The 22737-nt window shown below is 39.7% G+C and overlaps 1 protein-coding gene across 1 annotated transcript in view; it reads left to right on the top strand.

The window, feature by feature from the left end:
• Nucleotides 1-22737, top strand: part of PIGL (phosphatidylinositol glycan anchor biosynthesis class L) — a 63127-nt gene that overhangs the window by 1765 nt on the left and 38625 nt on the right. The window contains exon 2 of the mRNA XM_075719450.1: nt 3139-3238. Within this exon, the coding sequence (XP_075575565.1) occupies nt 3139-3238 (100 nt within the window). The remainder of the gene's footprint in view (nt 1-3138; nt 3239-22737) is intronic.

Below are 22737 nucleotides of genomic sequence, written 5' to 3'. Positions count from 1 at the left end.
AAACTAAAGATTTTTTTTTTAATGTTTGTTGAGAGGAGTATTTTAAGGCACAAACATTTACATCTTATGCTGACAGCTACTTACATTTGGGAAAAGGGACCTCTGTGTTTTGAAAACTCCAGCTAGTTCACGGCCAGCTTTTCTGTTCTTTGTTTTCAAAGCTTTCTGTCATGACAGACCATCTAGGTGAGAAGGCAGGGATTAGGCTATTGTTGAAGTCCAGCGGTGTAATGGCTTTACTGATCACTCTATACCTCCCATTCAAGATTTAGTGCAGAGCTTTCAGTTGTCTTTGCTGAGGGACAAAGGTCTGTGGACACCATTTGGCTTTTTCACAGCTATGGAGAGATTACCAAAGTGTAACTCTGCCATTTCAGTTTTGGGGACTAATATGCTCCTGCTATTAGAGAACTTTCCAAAGAAGTGTTGTGTTTCTGTTTATTTTGCTAAATTTTCTTTTTTCTTCACCCCTGATTCAGTAACGTGAAACACTCAGCATGTTTGACGCTGCCTTCCATGTACTCTCTTGTATGTCTTTGTAACGGAACTAGCAGCCCATATAGGAGAACACATTCACTAAGCTAATAGATTTTTCTGTGCCTCTTATTAGTCTTTTGGGCAATTCAGATGGTTCATCCTCTCATTGTTTGTATGATTGATGATGACAAGTGAGTTGATCAAAAACTCTGCAGATTGTAACACTGAGACAAAATCACTACTTGGAAACCATCGTACTTGCAGTTTTCAGATATCAATCAAAATGACTTAGAAATGAATTAGAATTACAGCACTGTGGAAAAAAAAATCAGTCTTTTCCACACTGAATAATCTTCAGTTGAAATAATAACTCAGTATAAATGTGCTTTGCTCTCTGTAGTAGCTGACTCTATTGTGAGTGCTCCATGGATAAGGTCCAGCAGCATCAGCTATTCAGCTGTTTTTGCTCTCAATAGCTGCCCATTTTTTCTTGTTAGCATTTATATATTCCTGATGTCCTGACACATTTCTCAAGCTGTGGAACATGAATCTGTTCCTTTGAGTTCAGTAGAAGTTAGGTATTTCGAGAACAGTGGTACTATTTGGATAAAACATCCCCTGCAGTCAGCTATTGCACTGCATTGCAGCAAAAGGTATGTTCTCTTGAAACACTAGTGTTGTTAATGGCTTTGCAAAAAATCGGTCTAAAATAAAGTCCCACTGTACTCAAGTAATCCATCTAGTGAAGGTGCAGACTTAAATTAATTTTGCTGAAGCTGGAACCTGCAATCTAAGCTGCAGACTACCAAGCTGACGTGTTCCTCAGGAAACCCACAGATAATCATTGTCATAGTCTCCTAAAACCATTCACTCACACTCTGCAAGAAGAGGTGTTTTTTTTTTTTCTAGTTACTCTTTCCCTCTTTGAAAATTTTACAAAGCTTGCTAGTGATGGCTTGGATTGCAACACTGCTTGAGAGAAATGCTAGATTTAGATGACTCATCCACAACAGTAAAAAGTTCTAGTGTAATTCAAGGCAGCTGACTACAGACTTGAATCATACATTAATACTCAGCTGTATTTTTTTTTTTTTTTTCATTTTATTGCTTCAAAGTTAAAATTGGGTTGCAAGTACTGCCCTGCACAGGGCTACATTCTGGAAGGGGCCATCGTGGCTCTGGCATGGACTTTGCATGGCTGATGCCAAGAAAAAATAAGGGAATGTCAGGGCAAGATGCGAAGAAAATAATTCAGTGAAGAAGGAGGCAGTGTTTTAAGATAATGGATCCTGTTTCCCTGCTAGTTGTTGGTCTCAGTCTGTTACGACTTTTCCTAAATGCCTCATCTAATTAGGTTTTCTCTCTTCTTTTGGTTCTGTAAGTTCTTTGCAATCTTGCCATATTAGTTTCTGCCTGAATTTCCTCTGTGAATGATTCAGACTTCTGAGAAATCTTTGTCTCAAAACAGAGATTGTTATGATGATATTCCTCATTTCTTCAAATCCTTTTAGTTCCATCACTGTATTCTATGGCTGTGTCGTAGTGGTATATGACAATTACTACTCATTAGAAGTGGACCGGAATATACTATAAACTTTAATCACTTAAAGAATACTCCACGGGACAGGCTTTTCATGTGTTATTGCAACAGTTCTCTTCCAAGTACTTTGGACTTGCTGTTCAGCTTGGCTCTGTGGGCCTATGCTGTTAAGAGTACAGGAGGGAGTTCACAGCAGCACGTCTAATAGAGGAGGAGTGACTCTTTGGCCCTTCCTAAGGAGATTATTTATTACTGATTTGTTGTGAATACTGTTTTTTAAAAAAGTGGACTAAGATCCCACTAACCTCTTTCACAGAGACAACCTGGAAATTTGCCAGTGGTAACAACTTTTCATCACCTCACTGCAAAGGCAGTTTCTCCTGTGTTTATGAAAAGATCTTGCTCAACTGTTTTGTAGTATATCGGTGACTTCCATTCAGAAAATGTGTAAGCAGTTAGTCCATGTATATGTGTATTAGAAGACTCTATTTTTTCCCCACAAAGCATGGTCAGCCTGTGGAATTTGCCAAAAGAGATAATAAATCTTGCTAAAAATTTAACAATGTTCAGAAATGGATTAGGCATATACCAAAAAAAAACCCAAAAGCCCAAACAAAAAACTCAGAAGAGCTAGAAATTGTGATGTTTCAAAGAATAAGACATTTGCTAATCAAACAGGTGGTTGGAAGCAGTTTCCCAAGCAGGTTATTCCAGAATTGTTGTTTGGAAGATCTCCTGCATCTTTGGCAGAAGCATTTAGCTTTGGCCACTCTTTGGATGAGGATACTGGACTGTTTGGACCACTGATTTGATTAGACATGGCCATTTCTGATGTCCTTGTCAGATAAGCTTATGAACTGCTGCGAGCCACGCTCAGTGCATAAACATGAAGAATGTAGTCAAGGTGGGCAGAACTTTGCCTCAGCATTTTACCCTGAGCTAAGCTGGGTGTTGCTCAGGTAAAAGCTGTGGAGTTTGTCCCCTGCAATGTGTCTGTTCCTCAAATGATGCCCTTTTATTTAATGCGTGATGCTCACACTTAATGCTTTGAGAAAGAAAAAAGGAAATCATTCCAAGCGAACCTAAACTAAGGTTAGTGTTGCTGTGTTTGCTATTTTCAGGAAATTATTACAATCAAGGAGAGATTCGTAAGAAAGAACTGGAACAGAGTTGTTTTCTTCTGGGGATTCCTGCTTCCAACGTAACTGTCGTTGATCACAGGTAACCAGTTTTCATTTATAGCATAATTCCATTGCAGTTTTTAAATAGGGGGTGAAGTTCACTTCAAAGTTCAGTGAAAGCATACTGTGTCATCCTAAAAAGTCTTGAGGAATCTCAAAAAAAGACCATATTATATATTTTTGTTAACCGTTAACGTAAATCTAATTAATGCAGAAGACAATTCAAGTTTATAATGGGCATCATACTTCCTAGGTTAAGCTCTGTTGTTACAGCATTTAGAATAATGATAACAATACTTGTTGGGGTCTGGCACAGTGTGTTTCGGCAGCATGATCACATTTTGTTACGCTTGTTGCAGTGTTATACAATTACGAATGCTCTGAATTGCCTGTGGCAGGTTTGTCTATGGGCTAATCTTTACAGGGTTAGTGTGGAATTCTATTATGTTTATAATCTGGTTTAGTCCTGACTAAAGACAACAGCAAATTGCAGTATTAAAGACAGTCCACAATAACACGACAGTAAGATTCTTTCAAATTAAGCCATGCAAGATTACTGTTTTTCTAAGTTGTGATGTTGTTTTCTTTAGTTGTGTGTAGATACAAAGATAGGTGATAAAGCAGACACTTCTTTATTTTGGGATTAGTTCAGGAATTCTCTTCTGGGAAGGTGACTTAACACTTTGAATCAGTGAAACTCAGAACTAACGTTGTGAAGGCCTCTTAAATTGCCTGATTACTGTCTATCTGGGGTTGATAGGAGCTGAACTAGATACTGATTGCTAGGAAACATGGTACAAGTGGTTATTTCAATTGTAAATAACTATCATAGAATCCATAAAGAATATTTTTGTTTATGAAGAAATAATTTTAATAGCAACATATTGATTTAAAGCTACACCAACTAGAAAAGTCAGAGTTGAAAAAAATCTGGCTCCAGGCAGGTCCTTTTCCCATGAACATATTTTCCCTTAAGCTAAGGCAACAGAAACTACAGTCCAGAATATGAATCTTCTTGAGTTCTTTGCTTTTTTTAGCTTTAGGTTTCTCTCCAAGTTTTCAACTCACTTAGGAAAACAACATAGGAGTTGTTTTTCCTTTGGAATGAAAAGAGATGTTTCCGTTCACTTCTCATGAACTGGTTTTGGATAACTTCAAGTTTTGTAGTACAATCACATGACAATGCCCAAAACATTTTTGGGAGGGTTAAGGAAAAAAGCTGCTAAGCTTTGCTAAGCGTAAAGTCTACCCAGTGAACCATCTTTTGAAATTAACACAGAGCCCAGAAGCCTACTGGCCTTTCATCCTCTAACGCAACGTGAGGTTGGTTAGTATGTGATGCAAGTTTCCCGATACTGCTCAGTCACCCCCCAGTGTACACAGTCCAGAGGACTGCTTTTTGCAAGTAATACTTTGGTTTGCTCTGTAGGAAGGTGAGGGCTATTTCAGAGAAATAGCTTGGATCATGCCTTTTTATTACTTTCATTACTAGTATTACACGTATTTATGTAAGTCGTGACTGATACATGATTTCCCCCAGTGAATGCAGTGCCTGAAAAGACAGATCCATCCCATTGCCCAGAGCTTCCGGGCATGGACTAGAATGTACAACATTGTTCTAAGAAACAGGTTTAGATTTGAGGTCTTTATCTCTGAGGTTAGATTGCTATCAGATAACCATCAAATCGTTTGACTTTGTTGTGCATTCAGGGAGTGAACTGAAGTGAAGTTCTCGCTGAATTTTGCTCGGAGCTTGTTTACACATGAAGTTAAGTGTGTTTACAGTGCATTATTTACTCTGCAATAACTCACTGTGTGGATGCTCTTTATGAAAAACATCTGTGGATCAGGTGTTAGCAAAATGGTAGAGAATCAGGAATAATTTCTAGATGACACTGAATTTTTACAGTAGCTAATTTTGAGAGTACTATTTTCCAGTGGTTTAGACAAAGTACCGGGACTCAGCGTTCTTGAAACTTACTCCAAATTTCCTGGATTCCTTAAGGTCAGTAGCTTTCCTGTGCCTCTGTTATGACTTCTGTAATTTACAGATTACACAAAAATATTTGCCAGTATGGCATGATGTGAAGCTTGCTAAATTAATACGTTATCTACTGCTAGATTTCCATGTAAATTCAGGTCTACAGAATACAGTTCAGGAGGCTGTTCCTCTTTAGCGTTTTGTCTTCCATAGGCACTGTTTAGGATCCAGAGCCCTTTGGCTTTTTTTTGTTCCTTTCCTAACTCTTCAGAAGATAAGTTTCCATCAGGGTAAAGAACTAGCACATTGCTTAAGGACAGCAGCTGGCATGCTGCCCATCTAACATTTCTTATACAAACACTGGATGCTTTACATTATCCAAGCTGCAGACTTGTATTTTGGTAAGGAAAGCCCAAAGGATTGCTAGGTCTGGATCTGCTCCAGCCATTGTAGTGTGGAGCTGAGTCATGCTACTTCCTCTTTCTTTGCATGATCTACAAGCGAGTGACTAGAATTTTCAAGATGTAAAAGGAGAAATAACATCTGAAAAGCAAGGTGATTGACTTGCTCTGTAATCTCACTTGGCCAGGCAGGTATAAAATCAGTGTGACATTTTGAATTGTGTGTAAACTTGTAAAGAGAAAGCTTCAGTCAGTCAGCCTACGATGAAATCTGTGTTAAAAACCAATTCCTTATTAAGCAGTTCCTTGCCTTAAACAATGACTCTCTCAAGTATAGCCAGGGTTCCTAGGGCAGGACTAGTGCAGTCTCTATCAGACAACTGCTTTGCACTGATTCTTCAGTGCGTGTTTGATGTTGTTACTGTGTTTGTTACCTTGGTTAAAGACAACTCACATCATCTGCACAAATATGATGTTATACCAAGCTGTACCCACTTTTCAGCCCTAGAGACTGGAAGTCCACGTGATTCTCCCACAGAGAAGTTATTTGCTGTAGAGAGCATCCCCAGGAGTGGAGAGGGGCATGCATCACTGTGCAGCACCCAGTCACCGTAGGTGAGCAGCTGGGCATGCAGATGGCCTTTTCCAGCCTATTTTAGATTAGAGCACTGGATTCTTCCTACCTGTGAAAAGTACAGGTCAGGCACCAGATTTGCAGAGGTGTCCCCTGAGCTGTCATATAATTATCATAGCTCCAACACTACACCAACTGAACAGCTGCTTTTAAGAGAGAAAAATTTTACAGTCCGCTTTTGTTACCATTCCCACACTAGGCTTAATACTTGGAGCAGCCTAGCTCAGAACTAGGACTTGTATTGTTCAAAGTTAATTTCTGTACTGTCACAATTATTCCTGCTGCTGGGTGAGGGAGGAGTAGCAAGACAGTGGGGTCTGAAACTCATGTAAGATAAAAGTCACTTCATTAATAATATAAATGGTAATGTAAACTCTGTGCTTTTGGTACATTTTTATTGTCTTATGTGCTGAAACAATAGACTTTTTGTAGCTGTAAAGATGAGACATAATTTGTTTTCTCTACTGTGCCATGATACCAGCTTAATTTTCACAAAGACTGTTACAGTTCTACAGATCTGCAGTGAAGGTAAAATGAGCATAGCTAAAACATGAGTGGTATAGATACCTTTAATGCAAACACAGACTAACTCAACTGACAAATCTGCTACAATGATATGTCTACAATAGTAGGTAAATCAGATGTTGGACATTTCTGTGGTGGCAGAAGGGTCTAATTTATAAAGCATTTGGCTGCACTGCAAACAAAAAGGGACATCCATTTTACCAAAAGTTCTGCTGTTCTTTAGGTGTGTGTTAGACTTTGCTGCCAAATTTAGCTTAAAGTTTAAATTGCTCTGGTAAGGTACAGGCAAATGATCCACTTAAAGGACCTTGCAGACCAGGGCAGAACTCCCTCCACCTTGAGAAGAACAAGTCTGAGTAACTGACTGAGATGTGTGGCAAAGACAAGGTTCAGCTTAGCAAAAGGAAAGCTTGTAAACAAGTAAAAAGCAACTCCTGCATTATCATAAAACACGGAGATGGTTTCTCTTCCCTTCTTTTTAGAATATGCAGAAAAGAATGCTTCAGTAGCAATGTGAAGAGAGAAAATGTTCACGTAAGAGCTGCTTTGGGTGCCATTATTTGATGCGGCACTGCTACACGTTTTCTTGGTTGTTGCTCTGTCTGGTCCTGAGAACATAGTGAGATGAAGGTGCTCTAGTCTCCAAAAACAATTATCAGGTCACCAGTCATTGCCATGGTTTTGGACTTGTAAGTGTACTTTGTCAGGAATGTACTTATAGCTGAGAAAGCTATCTGTAAGTAATTGATCTGTGAATACGTGCTCCTGAGCTAGAAAGCTCTCTCTCATGGTATATGGAAAACCAGGAGTTAGTATCGAATTGATCTAATATTAAGAGTTAGTTAAGCTCCCATTAACATTGGGCACATCTGCCAATGCTCTGGCTGTCTACTGGTCTGTAACATTACACGTAAATGTAGGAGGAGATGTTTTCTAAGCTGTTTGCACTTTCTGAAGAGAACAAGCAAAAAGGAAGCCCAAATTACTCTTTTTTTTTTCTAATACCTGTTTTGGGTTCATGGAAAGATAAATATCAGGCATTTTACTGCAGCTTCTGAAGCTTTTGTGCACGGTTGTACTGGGCAGAAAGTAAAACTGACTATTTGCATCTTTAATATGACAGAAAATATTTGGCCCAAGTTTGCACTGCAAAGAAAATAATAGCCGAGATTTGTGTAAACTAGAAAATTTTCCATTCACAGTACAAAGGCTTACTGCAAATAATGTTACATCTGTTTCCAAGTTTCCATGGAAATTGTGCTCCATTTGCTTTTTTATTATTATTATTTCACTTAAGTCCAAAAGGGCTCTGATTAGACAACGCGCAGGAGAGAGGACATCTGCCCATGCAGAATCACAGCCTATCTCCAAGTGTTTTATGAGGCTGCAGAGAGGCTCAAATGCTTTTTTTTTCCCCTTTTTTTTCATATAGTAATTCTTTGCTGTTGGGCTTCTTTCTTCCCTCTACAAGGTAAATAGGCTTTATTGCACTTCCTCATGTTTAACTTCCTTCCATGAGCTCCCCATGTCAGGGAATTGAGTCTGTAAGGTCATGGGAAAAATACATCCTTAAATAAATAGGGTGTGTGTCTGATTGTGATGCTCAGAAAGATATAAAAACACTCAGACCATTCAGAGAATGAAATATGTAACTGTAAATTTGAACCTTTTTATTAGCATTTAGAAACATATATACAGACAGTTAGGAAGCATTTCCCATTGATCCAGTTTGGTTTTACGGTACTGAGGTGGTTTGTTGATGCCTTTATTGATTCGAATGCAGGGTGCTAAGCACATGAAAGCTGAAGATGAAAGCTATATAGTGAGAGTATGTACTGCAGTTAAGAAAGCTTGCCTGAAAACTGAGGGCACCAGAAGTGCAGAGATAAAATCCTGGCCTCAGTGAAGTCTGGTGGCAAAGCTTCAGTGATTTCATACCAGTTTCTGACTCATTTGCAGACCTGTGTCATCTTGCTGAATGGAATTTTTTTTAAACGTATTTATCTTACTTATGTGTTTCTGATCAGAAAGGTGATATTATTCCCCGTTGTTTCTCCTTTCCCTGTTCTTCTGGTTTGTATTTTGGGATCAGTATTTAATAGTTTTAATTCTGCTGAAATAATTGTGGTAATTAGTTACATTTTGTCTTCCTAAGTTCCTCGTGGTATTATAGTTTGACATTTCATTTTATTGCTACTTCTAAAGAGCTGATCTATGTGCTGATTAAAATTGCTGCCATGCTTTATTCTAGAAGAGCTGCATATTTCAGTAGTGAGTGATGGGATTCTCTTCATCTTGCTTATCCCAGCAATGCTGTAAAGGTCTTTATTTTTTGCAGAATTTTATTTAATTAAGAATGGCATCTGTGAGACCAGAAAATCTTATATGTAAATGGGTCGCACATTCAGTGTGTATTACAGGGAAAGAAACCTACATCTTTTGAATCAAACATACTCATAATCATCCTGAATACTAACATGCTTTACCATTACAAGAAGGCATGAAACTTTTGTCAGTCAGGTGGGTATCTTGATGTTTATGTAATCACTGTAGCCAGGTTTCACTCCTGTTTAGTGTAATTCTTGACATTTAAATTTTTTTCTTTCTGAGAAGACAATAAAATATTTGGCCACCTATTTTTATTTACATTTCTAAATAAACAGATAATTTTTCCAAAATGCTTACCACATGGCAGCTCATGCTGATATTTTAGGACATCAGAACACTTTATAAAAAGGCTTATATCAAAGTCTGCCTTCCAGCTCCTGCTTTTATGTGTTGCTCTATGCAATAATTTAAGAGGAAATTCTTCTGGGGATTGAGATGTCTCTCTGCCCTCCAGGAAAGCTGCTTTCTGAAACAAAGGCTTGTATTGCAGTAAGTTAGTTTAGCTATTTTGTCCGAAGTTGGATATTTTCCTCAATAAGGAAATCGGCCCTTTTTGCTTCCCTGGGGCTTCTGTGAACCAGGTCCTTTCTCAGCTTTCTAGCATAATTAACTTCCTTGCTGTACAAAAAGGGGGAAGGGTCTGTGGTGAAAGGGAAAACGATCCTTTCAGTGCTAAAGAGGCATGTCCCCCAGATTACCTCTGTAGAGCAATGAGCAACGCTCCATTTCAAAACATGCAAGGATTCTCCTTCAGATGTCAACAGAGACCTGTCAAACCACGTCAGTGAAGTCACAGCAGGGTTTGATTAAGAGCAAGAGTCTGGTCAGAGAAGCCAAGGGCTCTGAATAAATGCAGGGAAGTTAAGGAGTACTGCTAAAGGACACAATGTCTTTATGGAAATCGAATCAAAATGCTAAGCATTGAGATGTATACTGTTAATGCTCAAGATTATTTTAGCAGAATAAAAAGCATGAAATACTGATTTCAAAACATGAAATATGAGAATAGGAACCCCAGCCATCCCCCAAAGCTGATGCAAGTTTGATTCAACTTAAAAAACATCAGTGCTGGTAAGAAAGAAAAGAAATAAGGCTGTGCATAATTGCTGTGTTTCAGGAGTCTGGGAAAACTGGCTAGGGCTGAAGACAGGGAAATGCACTAGAACAACAAAATCCACTAGAAGTCACATTTTTTTTGTTCTTTCTTACTTCATACCTTCAGAAACACCTCTTACTATTGTTTTATTAATGGCTTTTAAAAGTCCCTCACATACATTAAAGACAGGCATCTTCTCTGGAGCAAAGAAAGCTTCAATGGCCCATCCTGAATTTGTGGGTGGTTGTGTCCCAGCTTTGCCATCTCCTGGTAACACAGATATGCTGACTGGGGCGATTCTCTAAGTAGACGGCTTGTGTCCATGTAGAAGGAAGTGTCTTTGGGTTTGCTGGTTTCCAGTATAAAATTCAGGGTTTCATATTAAAATATTTTGGGTGGAACTTCCTTCATGATGCTAGTAAGTGACCAACATAGAAACATACAGTTGTTAGATTAAAGCTATTTTCAACAGTTATACCCAAGAGTCCCCTTTTAAACATGACAAACTTTAGCAACCTATTTATTTTGCCAGTTACACAGTGGAACAATACAGCGTGTTTTGCCAACAGACACCCTGAGGAACTAATGGAGAATGACAGGCGTTTCCCCTTTGACCCCAGAAGGTTCCCTGCTTTGATAGCCCAGCAACACCTCTGTAGTCACTCATTTTAACCTGCAGCTGCAAATGCCTTGCTGTTAGTTACAGGCAGACTGGGGGTTTTTGATCAGAGAAGAGAAAATGGTCAACTCTTTTCCTTAAAGAGTAACAGTTATACCAAATAGTCACAGTAAGTTAATCAAAGAGGAGGAACAAACAGAAAAAAATCTAGCATGGATTCAGCTTAAGCTTTTGAGTCTCTGCATTCCTCCCAGCTTACTCAGGGAAAATATATTCCTATTTCTACTGGGAACACTCTTAAAAGCCTTCTCACAATAATGGATTGGGCGTTAACGCCTTGTTCACAAGAACTGTGTGGTTTCTTTGTGTGTTCTCATAATCTTATTTTAATTGTAGCTACAGTACAAAATGTTGAGTGCCTCAGTTAAAATAAAGCTGTGAGATCTGAGGCTATGACATGGTTCGGAAACATCATCCAGTTGCATCTGCAATGGGCTTGGATTTTCTGCATGTCAGGTAATTACTGTGCTGGAAAACAGAGGAAGGGGATTTGCAGCCTCTCTTGGTCAAACTCCCCTTGGGATTCAGTCTAGAGAAGGGCAGTTACATCAATTCCTGTTTTTCCTAAAGGTCAGGATCCTAGGCGTTCTAGGCAGCTCCTGCCCTTAGTGTGTATGTGTACTCACACTTTAGTGGGAGGCACTTGCAGTAACTTCCCCCAAGTTGCCTCAGCCTCTGGGAGACAAGAAGTTTTGGTGTGTCCAGGGGCCTCATGACATTAAAACCAGTTGTTGGTTTATTCCTGTTCCCTTCATCTAACTTTGCTAGTTAAGTCACTAGAAAATTTATGGAATAATCAATATCTGAGCCTTGGGAGCAAGGCTTTTATTAGGCTCATTAAGGACAGAATGTTTCCAATTGCAAGGCATAGTGTCAAAGGCTGTCGGAACGCTTTAAATGCCACGATAAGCTGTCTTACCGTGCTTGCTGAATGCCGCAATATAATTCTCATTTCTTGAGTTAGTTTTCAAAATTCCCGTTGAAGTCAGAAGGCATCTCCTATGCTGGCAGCTAGTAAGAGAACATAGGAAGCAGTGCATACAGTGCCTGAGGGATGAGTGGGAAAAATCCCCTTCTATGGCAGACTCAAAGGGTTGAGCTGATGAGCTGCAGAAGTAGGGTGTCCTTGGGGCCTTCGGGATAGGGCCATGGGGTGAAGGAAATTCCTGAGAATTTTGCCTCCCCCTAAAAATAATTGCATTCAGTGGGGACCTTTCTGGCTTTTTTTTTTATATAAAAATACAGTGTCAGGATGGAAAAAAAAAATTGCTTTGCAGATGTCACTCCTGAGTAATAAAAGGAGATTACTTACTTGCATGTTGATTGAAATATTTTATTTTTCATAGGAATAGCAATGTTTGGACTGCAGACACTGTAAAGACTCAGTGGAATTTTTTTGAGGATATAGACTTACAAATGCTATGTTTTTATACAACATATGTTTTGGGTCTGCATCAACCCAATTCTTCCACATAAGTGGTAGAACTGGAGCTGTAGAATCTTGGACGTCTTAATTTCTTTCTTTCCTCAGAGCCACCTTCTGGTCCCATCAAAATCAGTGGGGGTTGGCCATTGACTTCAGTAGAACCAGAAATTGTCATTGAAACAGTCAACAAGAGAAGACAAAGTCTTGTTTAAAAAAAATGTTAGTATGGGGAAAGTTGGAAAAGCAACTGTACAATGGATGTTGTGTAAAATGTGTTTTCTCTTAATGACCTTCCAGTTCAGATTGGCTCTGTTTACATACAAATCAAAAGCTGGTTTGTCTAACTGCCAGCACAGCAAGTCTGGGATCTGAATATCCAGCTGTGTCTTTTGCCTCTGACATCCTCCCAGTAATAAAAGTTGTGTGGCTGGGATTTGGCTAGAATTGCAGATGATGTGTGAGCCAGAATTGAATTCAGCCTGCTCTTCCTCTGCAAGACAATAGAAGCTAAAACTTGTTTGTGTCAATAAAATAAGCATATACAACTCATAACCCCTCAGGGACCAGATACGATGAATAAGATGCTTTTTTTCCATCATCACATTTCTAACTCTGACCAAGGTTAGTAACAAGTCTGTGAGAACTCAGATTTTTGTCTTCCTCATTTCAAAGTTGGAGCAGAAGCTTTTATGGAGTCACCTGTGAAGATGCAGCATCCAGAGAATAGACATAATTATGACAAACTTTGCAGAGCCACCTAATGCAGGTTCTTTGTTCTTCACTTTCAAACTCCCTGAAGGGTACGCTATGTTGAGCGCTGTCTTTGTAAGCCTGTACTCTCTTAACAGCTTTCCTGCAGATTGACAAAGTGACGGAGACAGTAACTTCTTCACAGGTAAAATGGTACTGCTAGCATGCCTGTTAGTTATCACTTTCCTGTTTCAGTCTTTTCTCCAATGGTATGTTAGCAAACTAGGCTGCTTTGTGTAGCAGAAAATCTCAAACTTTGCCTTACAGAGGTTTCAATTTGGTAGCTTGTCAGGAACTTGGGTGCTGCACTTTGTGAGACAGATGCCAGTGGAGCATGTGGTGATGGAGAGGTTTCAGGTCCTGGGATACTGTCTGGATGTAGGCAAAGCTATCTCAGTTCATAAGGGAGCAATGCATGATGAAACTGTATTTACTGCGCGGTCTTCTTTCTTACAACGATGGTGAAAGCTCTGGCTGTGGTACAGACCTCCGTTAGCAATTTCACTTTGGCCACCTCATTGTAACAGACTGCTTGTAAAGCTATATAGCAGTTAGGCACAGCATCTGTTATCTCCACTTTTTCCGTTAATAAAACCCTATTTGACAGATGATTGAAAGCTCCTCCGGTTGACAGTATCAGTGCGGACCAGCAAAGGTCTTCTCAGCGGTCTAGAATCTGAGGCTCCCCAAATGCTTCTCGCTGACTGCAGCGGGGTGCTGCTCTGCAGCAGCATGATCCAGGGCTGCCTTTTGAAGCATCCTACAGCAAGAGAATTCCCATTTGTATTTTCTTGGCTGAGTTTGTTGTGACATGCCCTGTTATTTTTGCATTCTGTGTCCATTCTGAAGTTCCCTCAGGCATCCCTTCAAATGAAACATTGCATCACTGAGGAAGTGAAGCCATTAAAAGTGATTCCTTTCGCCAAACACTTGGAGCAAATACAATCAGCTCTCATCTACCAGAAATGGACTTGCAAGTTGACATTGCAAAATTTGGGAAGAACAATAGTCCTTTCTTGAGTGGTTTGATGCAGTTTTTCAAAAAGCTGAGCTGTGCAGTTATTTTTTTGCCACATCATGAATGAAGGTTTTATATTTGCATAGAACAAATGTAGGAGGGTTATCAGGCAAAGTAGTGAGAGCATGGAGCTTCACACTTCCAAATCCTTTTGAAGGAAGAGAAATTTAACATTCTCTGCGGAACTCTGCTAAGGTCTCTGACCTTCTCTGTCTTTTACTTTCATCCTCTAATAATCCTGCCTTTTTGCAGAGCTGTGGGGATGGACCAATTACTGTTTATATACTGTTCTCATGGAGTGAAACGCTGTATAAAAGTTAAGGACCATTATTAAAGTTTTCCATGCTAGTCAAAGGGTTAATTTCTTTCTCTAAAGGAGGAGAACTGATTTAGGTTTGGCATGGGAGGAGGGAAGACAGAGGATTTTGTTCTGCAGGAAACTAGGTCAGCAGGTTTTTATTATCGTGCTCGACAGCCCAATGTGGTTTGCATTTAGGAATGAACTCGGTTGACATTGTGTATGGTTGATTTCCTCTTCCCAGAAAGCAGGCCTCAGACATCGCTCCATACATTATGGCTTTCCTAAATTGAATGCAAGAGGATATTTAGCTGAAGAAGCTCAGGCAGTTGAGAGTTTGTTAGATACGTTTTTAGAGCTGTCTGTCAGGAGTGCCTCAGGAACACAGAATGAAGTCCAAGGTATTTTGGAGAGGAGGAACAATAGGGCTGGAATCTTTTTAGTCATTGAAGTGCGTCAGAATCACAAAGATCTTCATTGTTTTTACACCCCATCTACTGATGATTGTTCTTATAGTCTGTAGCATTGTTTGGATTTTGTTTGGATGTGGTCAGATTCTGATCTTGGTCCTGCCAAAGTAAATTTGGAGTAATTCCCTTGCTTTCTCTGAAGCTACTGCCATGTGTGGCTGAGATCACAGTGTGGTCCTGCAGATAACCTTCAGATGGGGAGTTTTCCATTATAACTTTTGGACCATCATGACTGATAAAAGATTTGAATAATCCAGAATCTTTTTTACATCTTCCAGCTTTCTTGACCATATTCGCTGGCATGTATTCTTTTCCTGGGCAACTGAGAATAGATGTCTGTGTTCTTTACCTCTGCCTATTGAAGACCAAATTGTGGCAGATGTTACGCATGTTGGAGAATTCAGGCTGCCTTTCCTTACAGATTATTTTGACTTCACTGAATAATGAAAATTCAAATACTTACAACTTAAAAAAAAATCCACTTTGTTTTGATTGTAGGGATCAGGTAAGGGTGATGGAGCTTAGAAAGGCTATTGGAAACATCTAGGAAAATTTCCGAGTAATAGGATTTAAGGCGGAGCATCTATTTCCAGTTTTATACTCTTGTTGTTTTACAGACTTTAATGTGAGTTAATGGTTCTTCAGCATAATAAAACCATCTAATTCTGTCCTGTTCTACTCTTTATTCAGCTCTGGCATCAAAAAACCCAGACATTTTTGCAAACCAAGTTTGGCTTTTAAAGCTGAACAAGGAAAATACAGGCAATACTGAGAAGAACAGACAGCAGTAGGATGCCAGCAATTCCTGGAAATAATGGAGTTTCACAACCATTCCCTGCAGATTGGACATTTAAGGAGGAAAAATATCCTTGTGGCTTACATGGACAGAATAATGAAGATGCAAAGTCTGTTGAGAAATTTTATTATGGTAAAAATTCAAATGCCATTCTAGGGTTTAAACCAAAGAGCAGTATAGCAAATGCCTCAAAATGATGACAGCATAGAAATAATACAGATCAGAAAATTGCATACAGTCTCTCTTGAACTTGCTTTTAATGTCGTGTTAGGCTGTGCGTTTTAGTTATCCAATGCCTTTGAATCTTTAAACAGTCTCAACTGCAATAAATGTGCTCATATAATCATCTTTGGAAATATGAACATGTTAAACAGGGATGAAGAAAGTTGGTATTTCTGTAATACCCTTCTTACACTGTTGGCAGCTGTGACTGAGAGCCAAGAAAATGACAGCGCATGTCAGAATGAGAGGCACAGAGAGAACTTGTAGCAGGCAGATGTGTACAAACAATAATATCTGAGCTGAGGCAGCATTTTGAAAATTGCCTTTTACATAATGAAAACAGAAGGGTTGTAGGAGACTCTCCATAGCTTTGTTCAGGGATGACAAATTATTTCATTCAAATTCATAGCGACTCAGAAAATGTCACTATGTTGCTGGAAGACTTGAGTGGTATTCCCTACTCCTTAAATTGAACTAAGTTGAATTGAACTCTTAGCTCAAGAAATGAGAGATGGAAAAGACTCACTCTCTCTCCTGTAGTGGCTCTCCACAATGTGTTATATCTCTTGAGGCTGTCAGCCAGGTGAAGCTTTTAGGAGGTGACTCATAGGATAAATGAGTTTGGTCATTCTTGCTGTGAATAAAAAGGATAAAATTCTACATTTTTATAAAGGCTTTTTCTTCCCCCAAAGAGTCCAGAAAACATCACAAATCATTAGCATATCAGAGCTGTCACTGAAAACACAGTGGCTTCTGGGTTGAAACAGCAACTGTTAATAGCACTCAGTAATGCCATGTGTATGAAAAAATGTCTGCTGCCGTATATTTGTGCTTTTTCAAATGAATGAACTTGAGATTTTCTAGACTGAAAATGAGGTTGGTAATGCAGAAGAGCAGTGCATGTATGTCAGCAAATGAACAGATGCTTGCAGAAGACTGTGGGATAAACAGATGCCGAGTAATGCTGGTGTATGAAATAAGCCATTTGTGCCCATTTGGGAGCTCTGCTGCATAAAGGATGCAGCCTGCAAATTTAAGTAGGTTATGATGTTCTCCCCTATGGCTGGGGTTAGAGGCCAGCCCAGTTAACTGCAGAGTGGTCACTTTGTGGAACAAACATGAAGGCACTAAACTAAAATTGTCTTTCAGAGAGCAATGGCTTCATATAGGTGCATTTCTTTTTTTTTAAATGTAGCCCTATCTTTACCAATTAAAGTAGGGATTTAATGGTTAGAATATGATCTCTGAGCTATGAGCACAAACACTGTTTATCCCTTTTGTGGGATAAAATATATTTAGTCTTGCTTTATTTGTAGTTATTATTCCTTCTTAGTGTTTTAACCAGTAATTAACCCTATCCGCTGATAGTTGTTTACAGCTGGGAACAGGCTGACAAGAATGGTGCTCTTTGTTCTGCAGTAAGGAGGGACCGTGCCAGGCAGCGATCCTGTATCTGTTTCCCAAAGTCAGGTAGCCATCTCCGGGGGCAGTCCCTGTACCAGGAGAGAGGGAACAGCAATATTCTCAAACATGGCTGCTCACTGCCGATCTTTTTGGAGAATGGCAGTTGGTTGGTTGATTAATTTTATTGACAACTTACTGCAGGCGAAAGGAGCCAGACTGAAAGCATTGGTAAACAGTAGACGTAGGTCCCACACAATATTACTCACAATGGAGTAACTCCGCACACCTCTGGGTGTTGGTACGCTTCATTGTTGCTTCAAATTGATTGCTTGTCTCTGCAGGAAGATTACTGTCCAATGTGATACAACTTTTGGCCTCTTTCCTTGGATGGCAATAAGAAGATTAATTAGAGCAGGGCTAAAAATGTATTAGTATTTAAGGGAGAGATATTTTTTCCCATGCTGCCTTGTCTCTTATTCCATCCCAATCCTTTATGCATTATGCTCAAAGAGGTACTGTAGAGCAGAGTTGAAGACCCTCTGTACAGAGTCCTCATACAGCTTCTGCTACATTTAGTGCCCTCAGTATCTACAAGGAGGTAAGGAAGGACTTTTTGCCTCCATCCTCGTATATCCTTATTCCAGGAGCACGGATATGCTCTTGCAAGAGCAATCTGGAGCAGTGCTCTGCCAGCACAGGATGTTTGATATAGAACGTGTTCAATACCCCTTCCTACAGCGGCTCATTCTGTTGACACCCGGCAGTATCCTTCCACAGCATGCTTGCTGGGGCCTTCATGCAGCTCACAAGTGATCTCTGGCTCCATAGCCGCTTAACACTCGAGTAATCTCCAGCCAGTTGTGGGTGGCGGTTGGACTTTCCCAGTGACCTGTATTAACCAGAAGTGTCTTGGGAGGTTTCCCAGTTCCACCATTATGCTTTTGGTGTTTACAGCTACAGTAACTAACTCCTGACATTTATACCCAGCTTGTGCTCTGATTGCTGCAGCTTGGTGCCTGTTTGTACATGGGACCTTCCGATAAGGCAGGCATTTGACCTTTCTATTCTTAACCTATTAACATTTAGAAGAGCTGCTCTCCTCACCTCTAGAGGCTGTGTTCCTCCCCCTCCCCCCAATATCCCTGTTCCTGCCAGATAAGATTACGCCTGGGTTATATATTGATCTAAAAGCAGAGTGCCAAATGCAGCCCACACTAGTTCAAGGACAAATACTGAATCCATATGAGTTTGTTTACATGCTTCTGTTCAGTAGTGAAAAGTAATGACCAGTGGCTCTTTTTGCCCTCTCAGCAGAACCTGAGGGCAAACACAAGGGTATCAGTTCTTTATCGTACCAGTAAAATGAACATCATGGTGGCAGCAGGTACCAGTCCAATTTGCTGATGCTGCATTGTTGTGCTGTTTCCTCTTCTTCATCTGTACTTAAATGGATGAAGGGGGTTGAAGTGACTATTACACACTCATTTGCTTGAGGCAGTGTATTCAGTAACCTGAACGTAGAAACAAGAGCCAAGATTCCTTTAAGCTCAGCCTAGCTCAATGAATACCGCACTGTGTCACTTGAACAAATCTCTTCATCTGTGCATATGTATTTCCCAGTTTTTGAAAGTGGGAACCTATTAGCAACCTAGTGAATTATAAATAGCAAAAACTAATACAGGAAAGTGGCTATATCAACAAATGTATGTAGCCATTTACAGTCAAATACAAAGTCAGTTATTCTTTGTTAAAAATTAGTCACTGAAGTATTCCTAGATTAAACTCTTGGGCACGCTTACAAGCTGACTGTATGAGGTGACACTAAGAAGCTCTTAGGGCATAACTGCAGATAGCCAGTTAAACATCAGCTCCCAGTGCCACAGCGATCACACAGAATGTGAACAGGACTATGCAAGCAAGGGAATAACAGATAGGAGTAAGGAGATGTTATTGCTTCTTCACGTATCGTTTGGGAGTCTCTTGTTCCAGTTTAGTATCTTGATATAAAGTCTACATTTGCAAAAGTATGTTGATGTTTGGAAAATACTTGGGAAACAGTCACCAGAATGATGAAAGATGTGGAAAATAGGCCTAATAATGAATGTTTAAGATGCTTGAGCTGTTTGCTTTAGCCATGAGATGACTTGATAGTGATACAGGAGGATCAGCATGGGGAAGAGATTTGTTGGACGGGGTCTGTTGAGCTGTTACGTAGCATGTTGTATGAGAATAATGACCACAGTGGTCCTTGCTGGCTTTAAAAATCTATGACAATGATGATAACTGCAATCAGTCATATGAATTAATGAGTTGGCAAGCCTGATCTTCCACTGCAAAACCAAAAGCCACTGGAGCAGGATGGATAAAAATTTATTGCAATTATTAATATTTTATTACGTTAAATTAAATGGTTTAAAATAAAACATTGTGATTTAATGTGCATTTATGACCATCTGTACTAAGAACTAAGCTTCAAGTAGGCCAATAAGATAACTTACATGAAATTGGAGGCAGGCAGTGTGCTTTTTCCTGCCAATGTTTAAGAGAATGTAAAACCACTGAATTGATGGAGGTCTCTGACTAAGCACTAGACTTTTTTTAGAGTGAACGACGACTCCATTTTAGTTGTCTTCTCTTACCTAATTCAGAAACTAGGTAATTCAGAGTTGAGAAGCCGATTCAAAACTGAAGGAGGAAAGCTCTTTTTCATCTTGTGGTCTGTGAATAAAAATAGACGTGAAAGTCTGTTCTACTAATTTTTTAGATGCCTGAAGAGCATGTGTGATCCAAACCCACCTGCTTTATCTCCTTAGCTACAGTTAATATTGTCTTTGTTTACTAGATCTGTTAGTTTTTGATACTATGTTTTGGTAAGCTTTTCCATATATTTCTAGAAATTCTAATATAATTTACCCAGTTGTTAGAAAACAATTATAAAACACTGTTTCAATGACTTTGAGCTCCAGCCTCCATCTCAACTCAAAATTGCACAAACCATGAATAAAAATTCATTTAGTGGGGAAAAAGACATCACTCCCTCGTTGTTAATACAGTAAAAATTAAATTCTACGCTTAGCTGTAGAGCTGTTTTAGAAATAACTAAATCACTTTATTTAAAATGGGTGGGTTGAAATCAACCTGTCCTGCACTGCAGGCAGAGGTAGGTAGGAATTTTGTTGTTCCTGTACTGCTGGATTGATCCCAGCAGTTGTGAATTTCCGCCTAAGTGAAAAGCAGCAGGTCATGGCTAGGGCTCAGTGCTGCGGTGGGCACTTACCACGTCGTCGTTTGAGGTTGCCTGCAAGGCAGTCACTGTTGTAATGTCAGAGACAACTCACTGGCCCTTTGAGCAGCCTAACTGAGGGAGACAAGGCACAGGAACAGAAATGCTCCCTGCCAATGCTTTTAGAGATCCCGATTTACGTGGCTGTTTTTCTTGCTTTCTTTTTTTCCCCCTCTTCAAATGTTCCATGAAGTAAATTTTTTATTGGTGACTCAGAGCAAAGGCAAATTTTAGATTTTTGTGATAAGATATTAGATGTCTGGGCAAGTCTTTAACTTAAAATGTTGGTTGGTTTTTTTTTTTTTTGCTTATCTAGTGTACTGTACATGCTGAGATGTGAGTGTGTGCACCTCTAGTTACGATTAAAACACCAAAAGCATGGACATAGGAAGCAATAAAGTATTATGTAGGAGAAGATTCATCATTTTTGTGACTTTGTTTAAAGAAAGCCCAGATGTTGGAGTGGATATCTACTGAACCAATCATTTTCTAAGCCACAGATGACCAGAAAATTAATTAAAAAGGAAAAAAAAAAAAGAGAGATTAGAGAAGTAAACCTGCAGAACTTAATGTTTAAACAATGTCAGCCAGACTAGTTTGGCCTTAAAGTGATCTGCATTAACAGTAATTTATTTGGGAATGTTTAACCCTCAGGATTTAAATTCAGGAGATAGTCTTGTTCAGTGGTCACAAAGACTGGGAGACAGGATTGCTCCAGTTTGCTTCTGCTGCTGAGTGCCTCAGGAGAGACAAGTTCCTAAGCAGAGCTCCAGTAAGGAACAGAATTTTTGCCACTGACTGCAGTGGTGCCAGGATTTTCTGTCCTCTCCATGTCACGTTATTCCCGTACAACTATGTCCATAATGGCTGTTACACCTCAAAGGGAGGACAAGGTGGCTGCCAGGTCACACGTTCAGAGAAGACTTGGAGATCTTTCAATGAAAGATTTGACAGAGTGGCACATTTTTATTAAAGCATTCTCTATTCATCTCTTATTCAGCAGAGACAGCGAGAAATTCTGAACGGATTGTCCTCCCTGAGATGAGAAGGAGGGGTATGTGCGTTGCTGTGCAGGGATGTTGCCATGCAGGGATAACTCATGAGGGTCCCTAACTGCTGCGTTAGGCACACAGCCCTGTGCCCAGACGAATTAGCCCTGCCTCTCAGCTGGATGGATCAGGGTGAGAGCCACTCTGCTGATACAGCAAGACTGCTTTTCTTGCAAGAGCTAATTATGCCATTAGCGTGCAGAGCTCTGCATCTCCCTCCTTTGCGAGCTTTTTACGTATTCTGTGTGGTCTTACGTGTCTAAAACAAGACAGATGTTAATTTAGATATACTTCTGCTAGCAACAGGTGACAACAGAAGTAAAAAGAATACTTCGAATTGCAAAACAGCACCGGGGTCAAGGTACTTTCTAACAGCTCAATAGAAACTCCTTTAATAATACTTATAAACTTTCCTGGCTGCCTGGCCTATTAACAGTCCTTGTCCTTACCCCTAATCCATTTCAGAAGATGTGTTTCCATTTTGATTCAGAGATAGCCCAGCAGGACATTTGTCTGAGCACACAAGGGACAGCTGTGTTGACAGTCTCTACAGCCTCAGGGCGTTATAGGCGCTCCGTAATCAGATAAGACCTGTACAAGCCTCAGTGCCTTAGCAGTGAACTGAAACAACCTTTGTCTGTTTGGGATGATAAAGGAAGTGACCATGTTTAGAAATTTGGCGGTCATTTTATGAGATCCTCTGAAGGATGTATAAACTGCAAAACCAAATGAAGGTCCAGGAGTCTGTTCTGCTGTAGCAGTTCATCAGGCAGCATGAAAAAAGTCTGGTGTTGGAGCAATACATACAAGAAATGCAGGTGATTTGAAGTTAACTTGTAAAAATATGTTGAGTAATTTTTATATAATGTCTATCCCCTAGATCCCTATCCAGTGTTACGGTTTTACAGCTGTACATATCTATTTTCTGAAATATTTCTTCTTCTTTGTGCTGTGTGACAGAGGTAAATACGCAACTCTATTTGAGGAATCCTAGGAGTTACTTGTAACGATAGTAGATGAAAGTTAGACAGAAATGTTTTTTTTTTTAAACTGCTAGCACACCATTTAAAATGCAGTTTGCATAGCAATAGTAGTGACCAAATCCCTGTTGAATACTAG

Source organism: Pelecanus crispus, chromosome 12 (assembly GCF_030463565.1).
Source record: "Pelecanus crispus isolate bPelCri1 chromosome 12, bPelCri1.pri, whole genome shotgun sequence".
NCBI lineage: Eukaryota > Metazoa > Chordata > Aves > Pelecaniformes > Pelecanidae > Pelecanus > Pelecanus crispus.
Note: the sequence above shows the minus strand (reverse complement) of the source record. Positions and strands in the feature narration are given on the sequence as shown.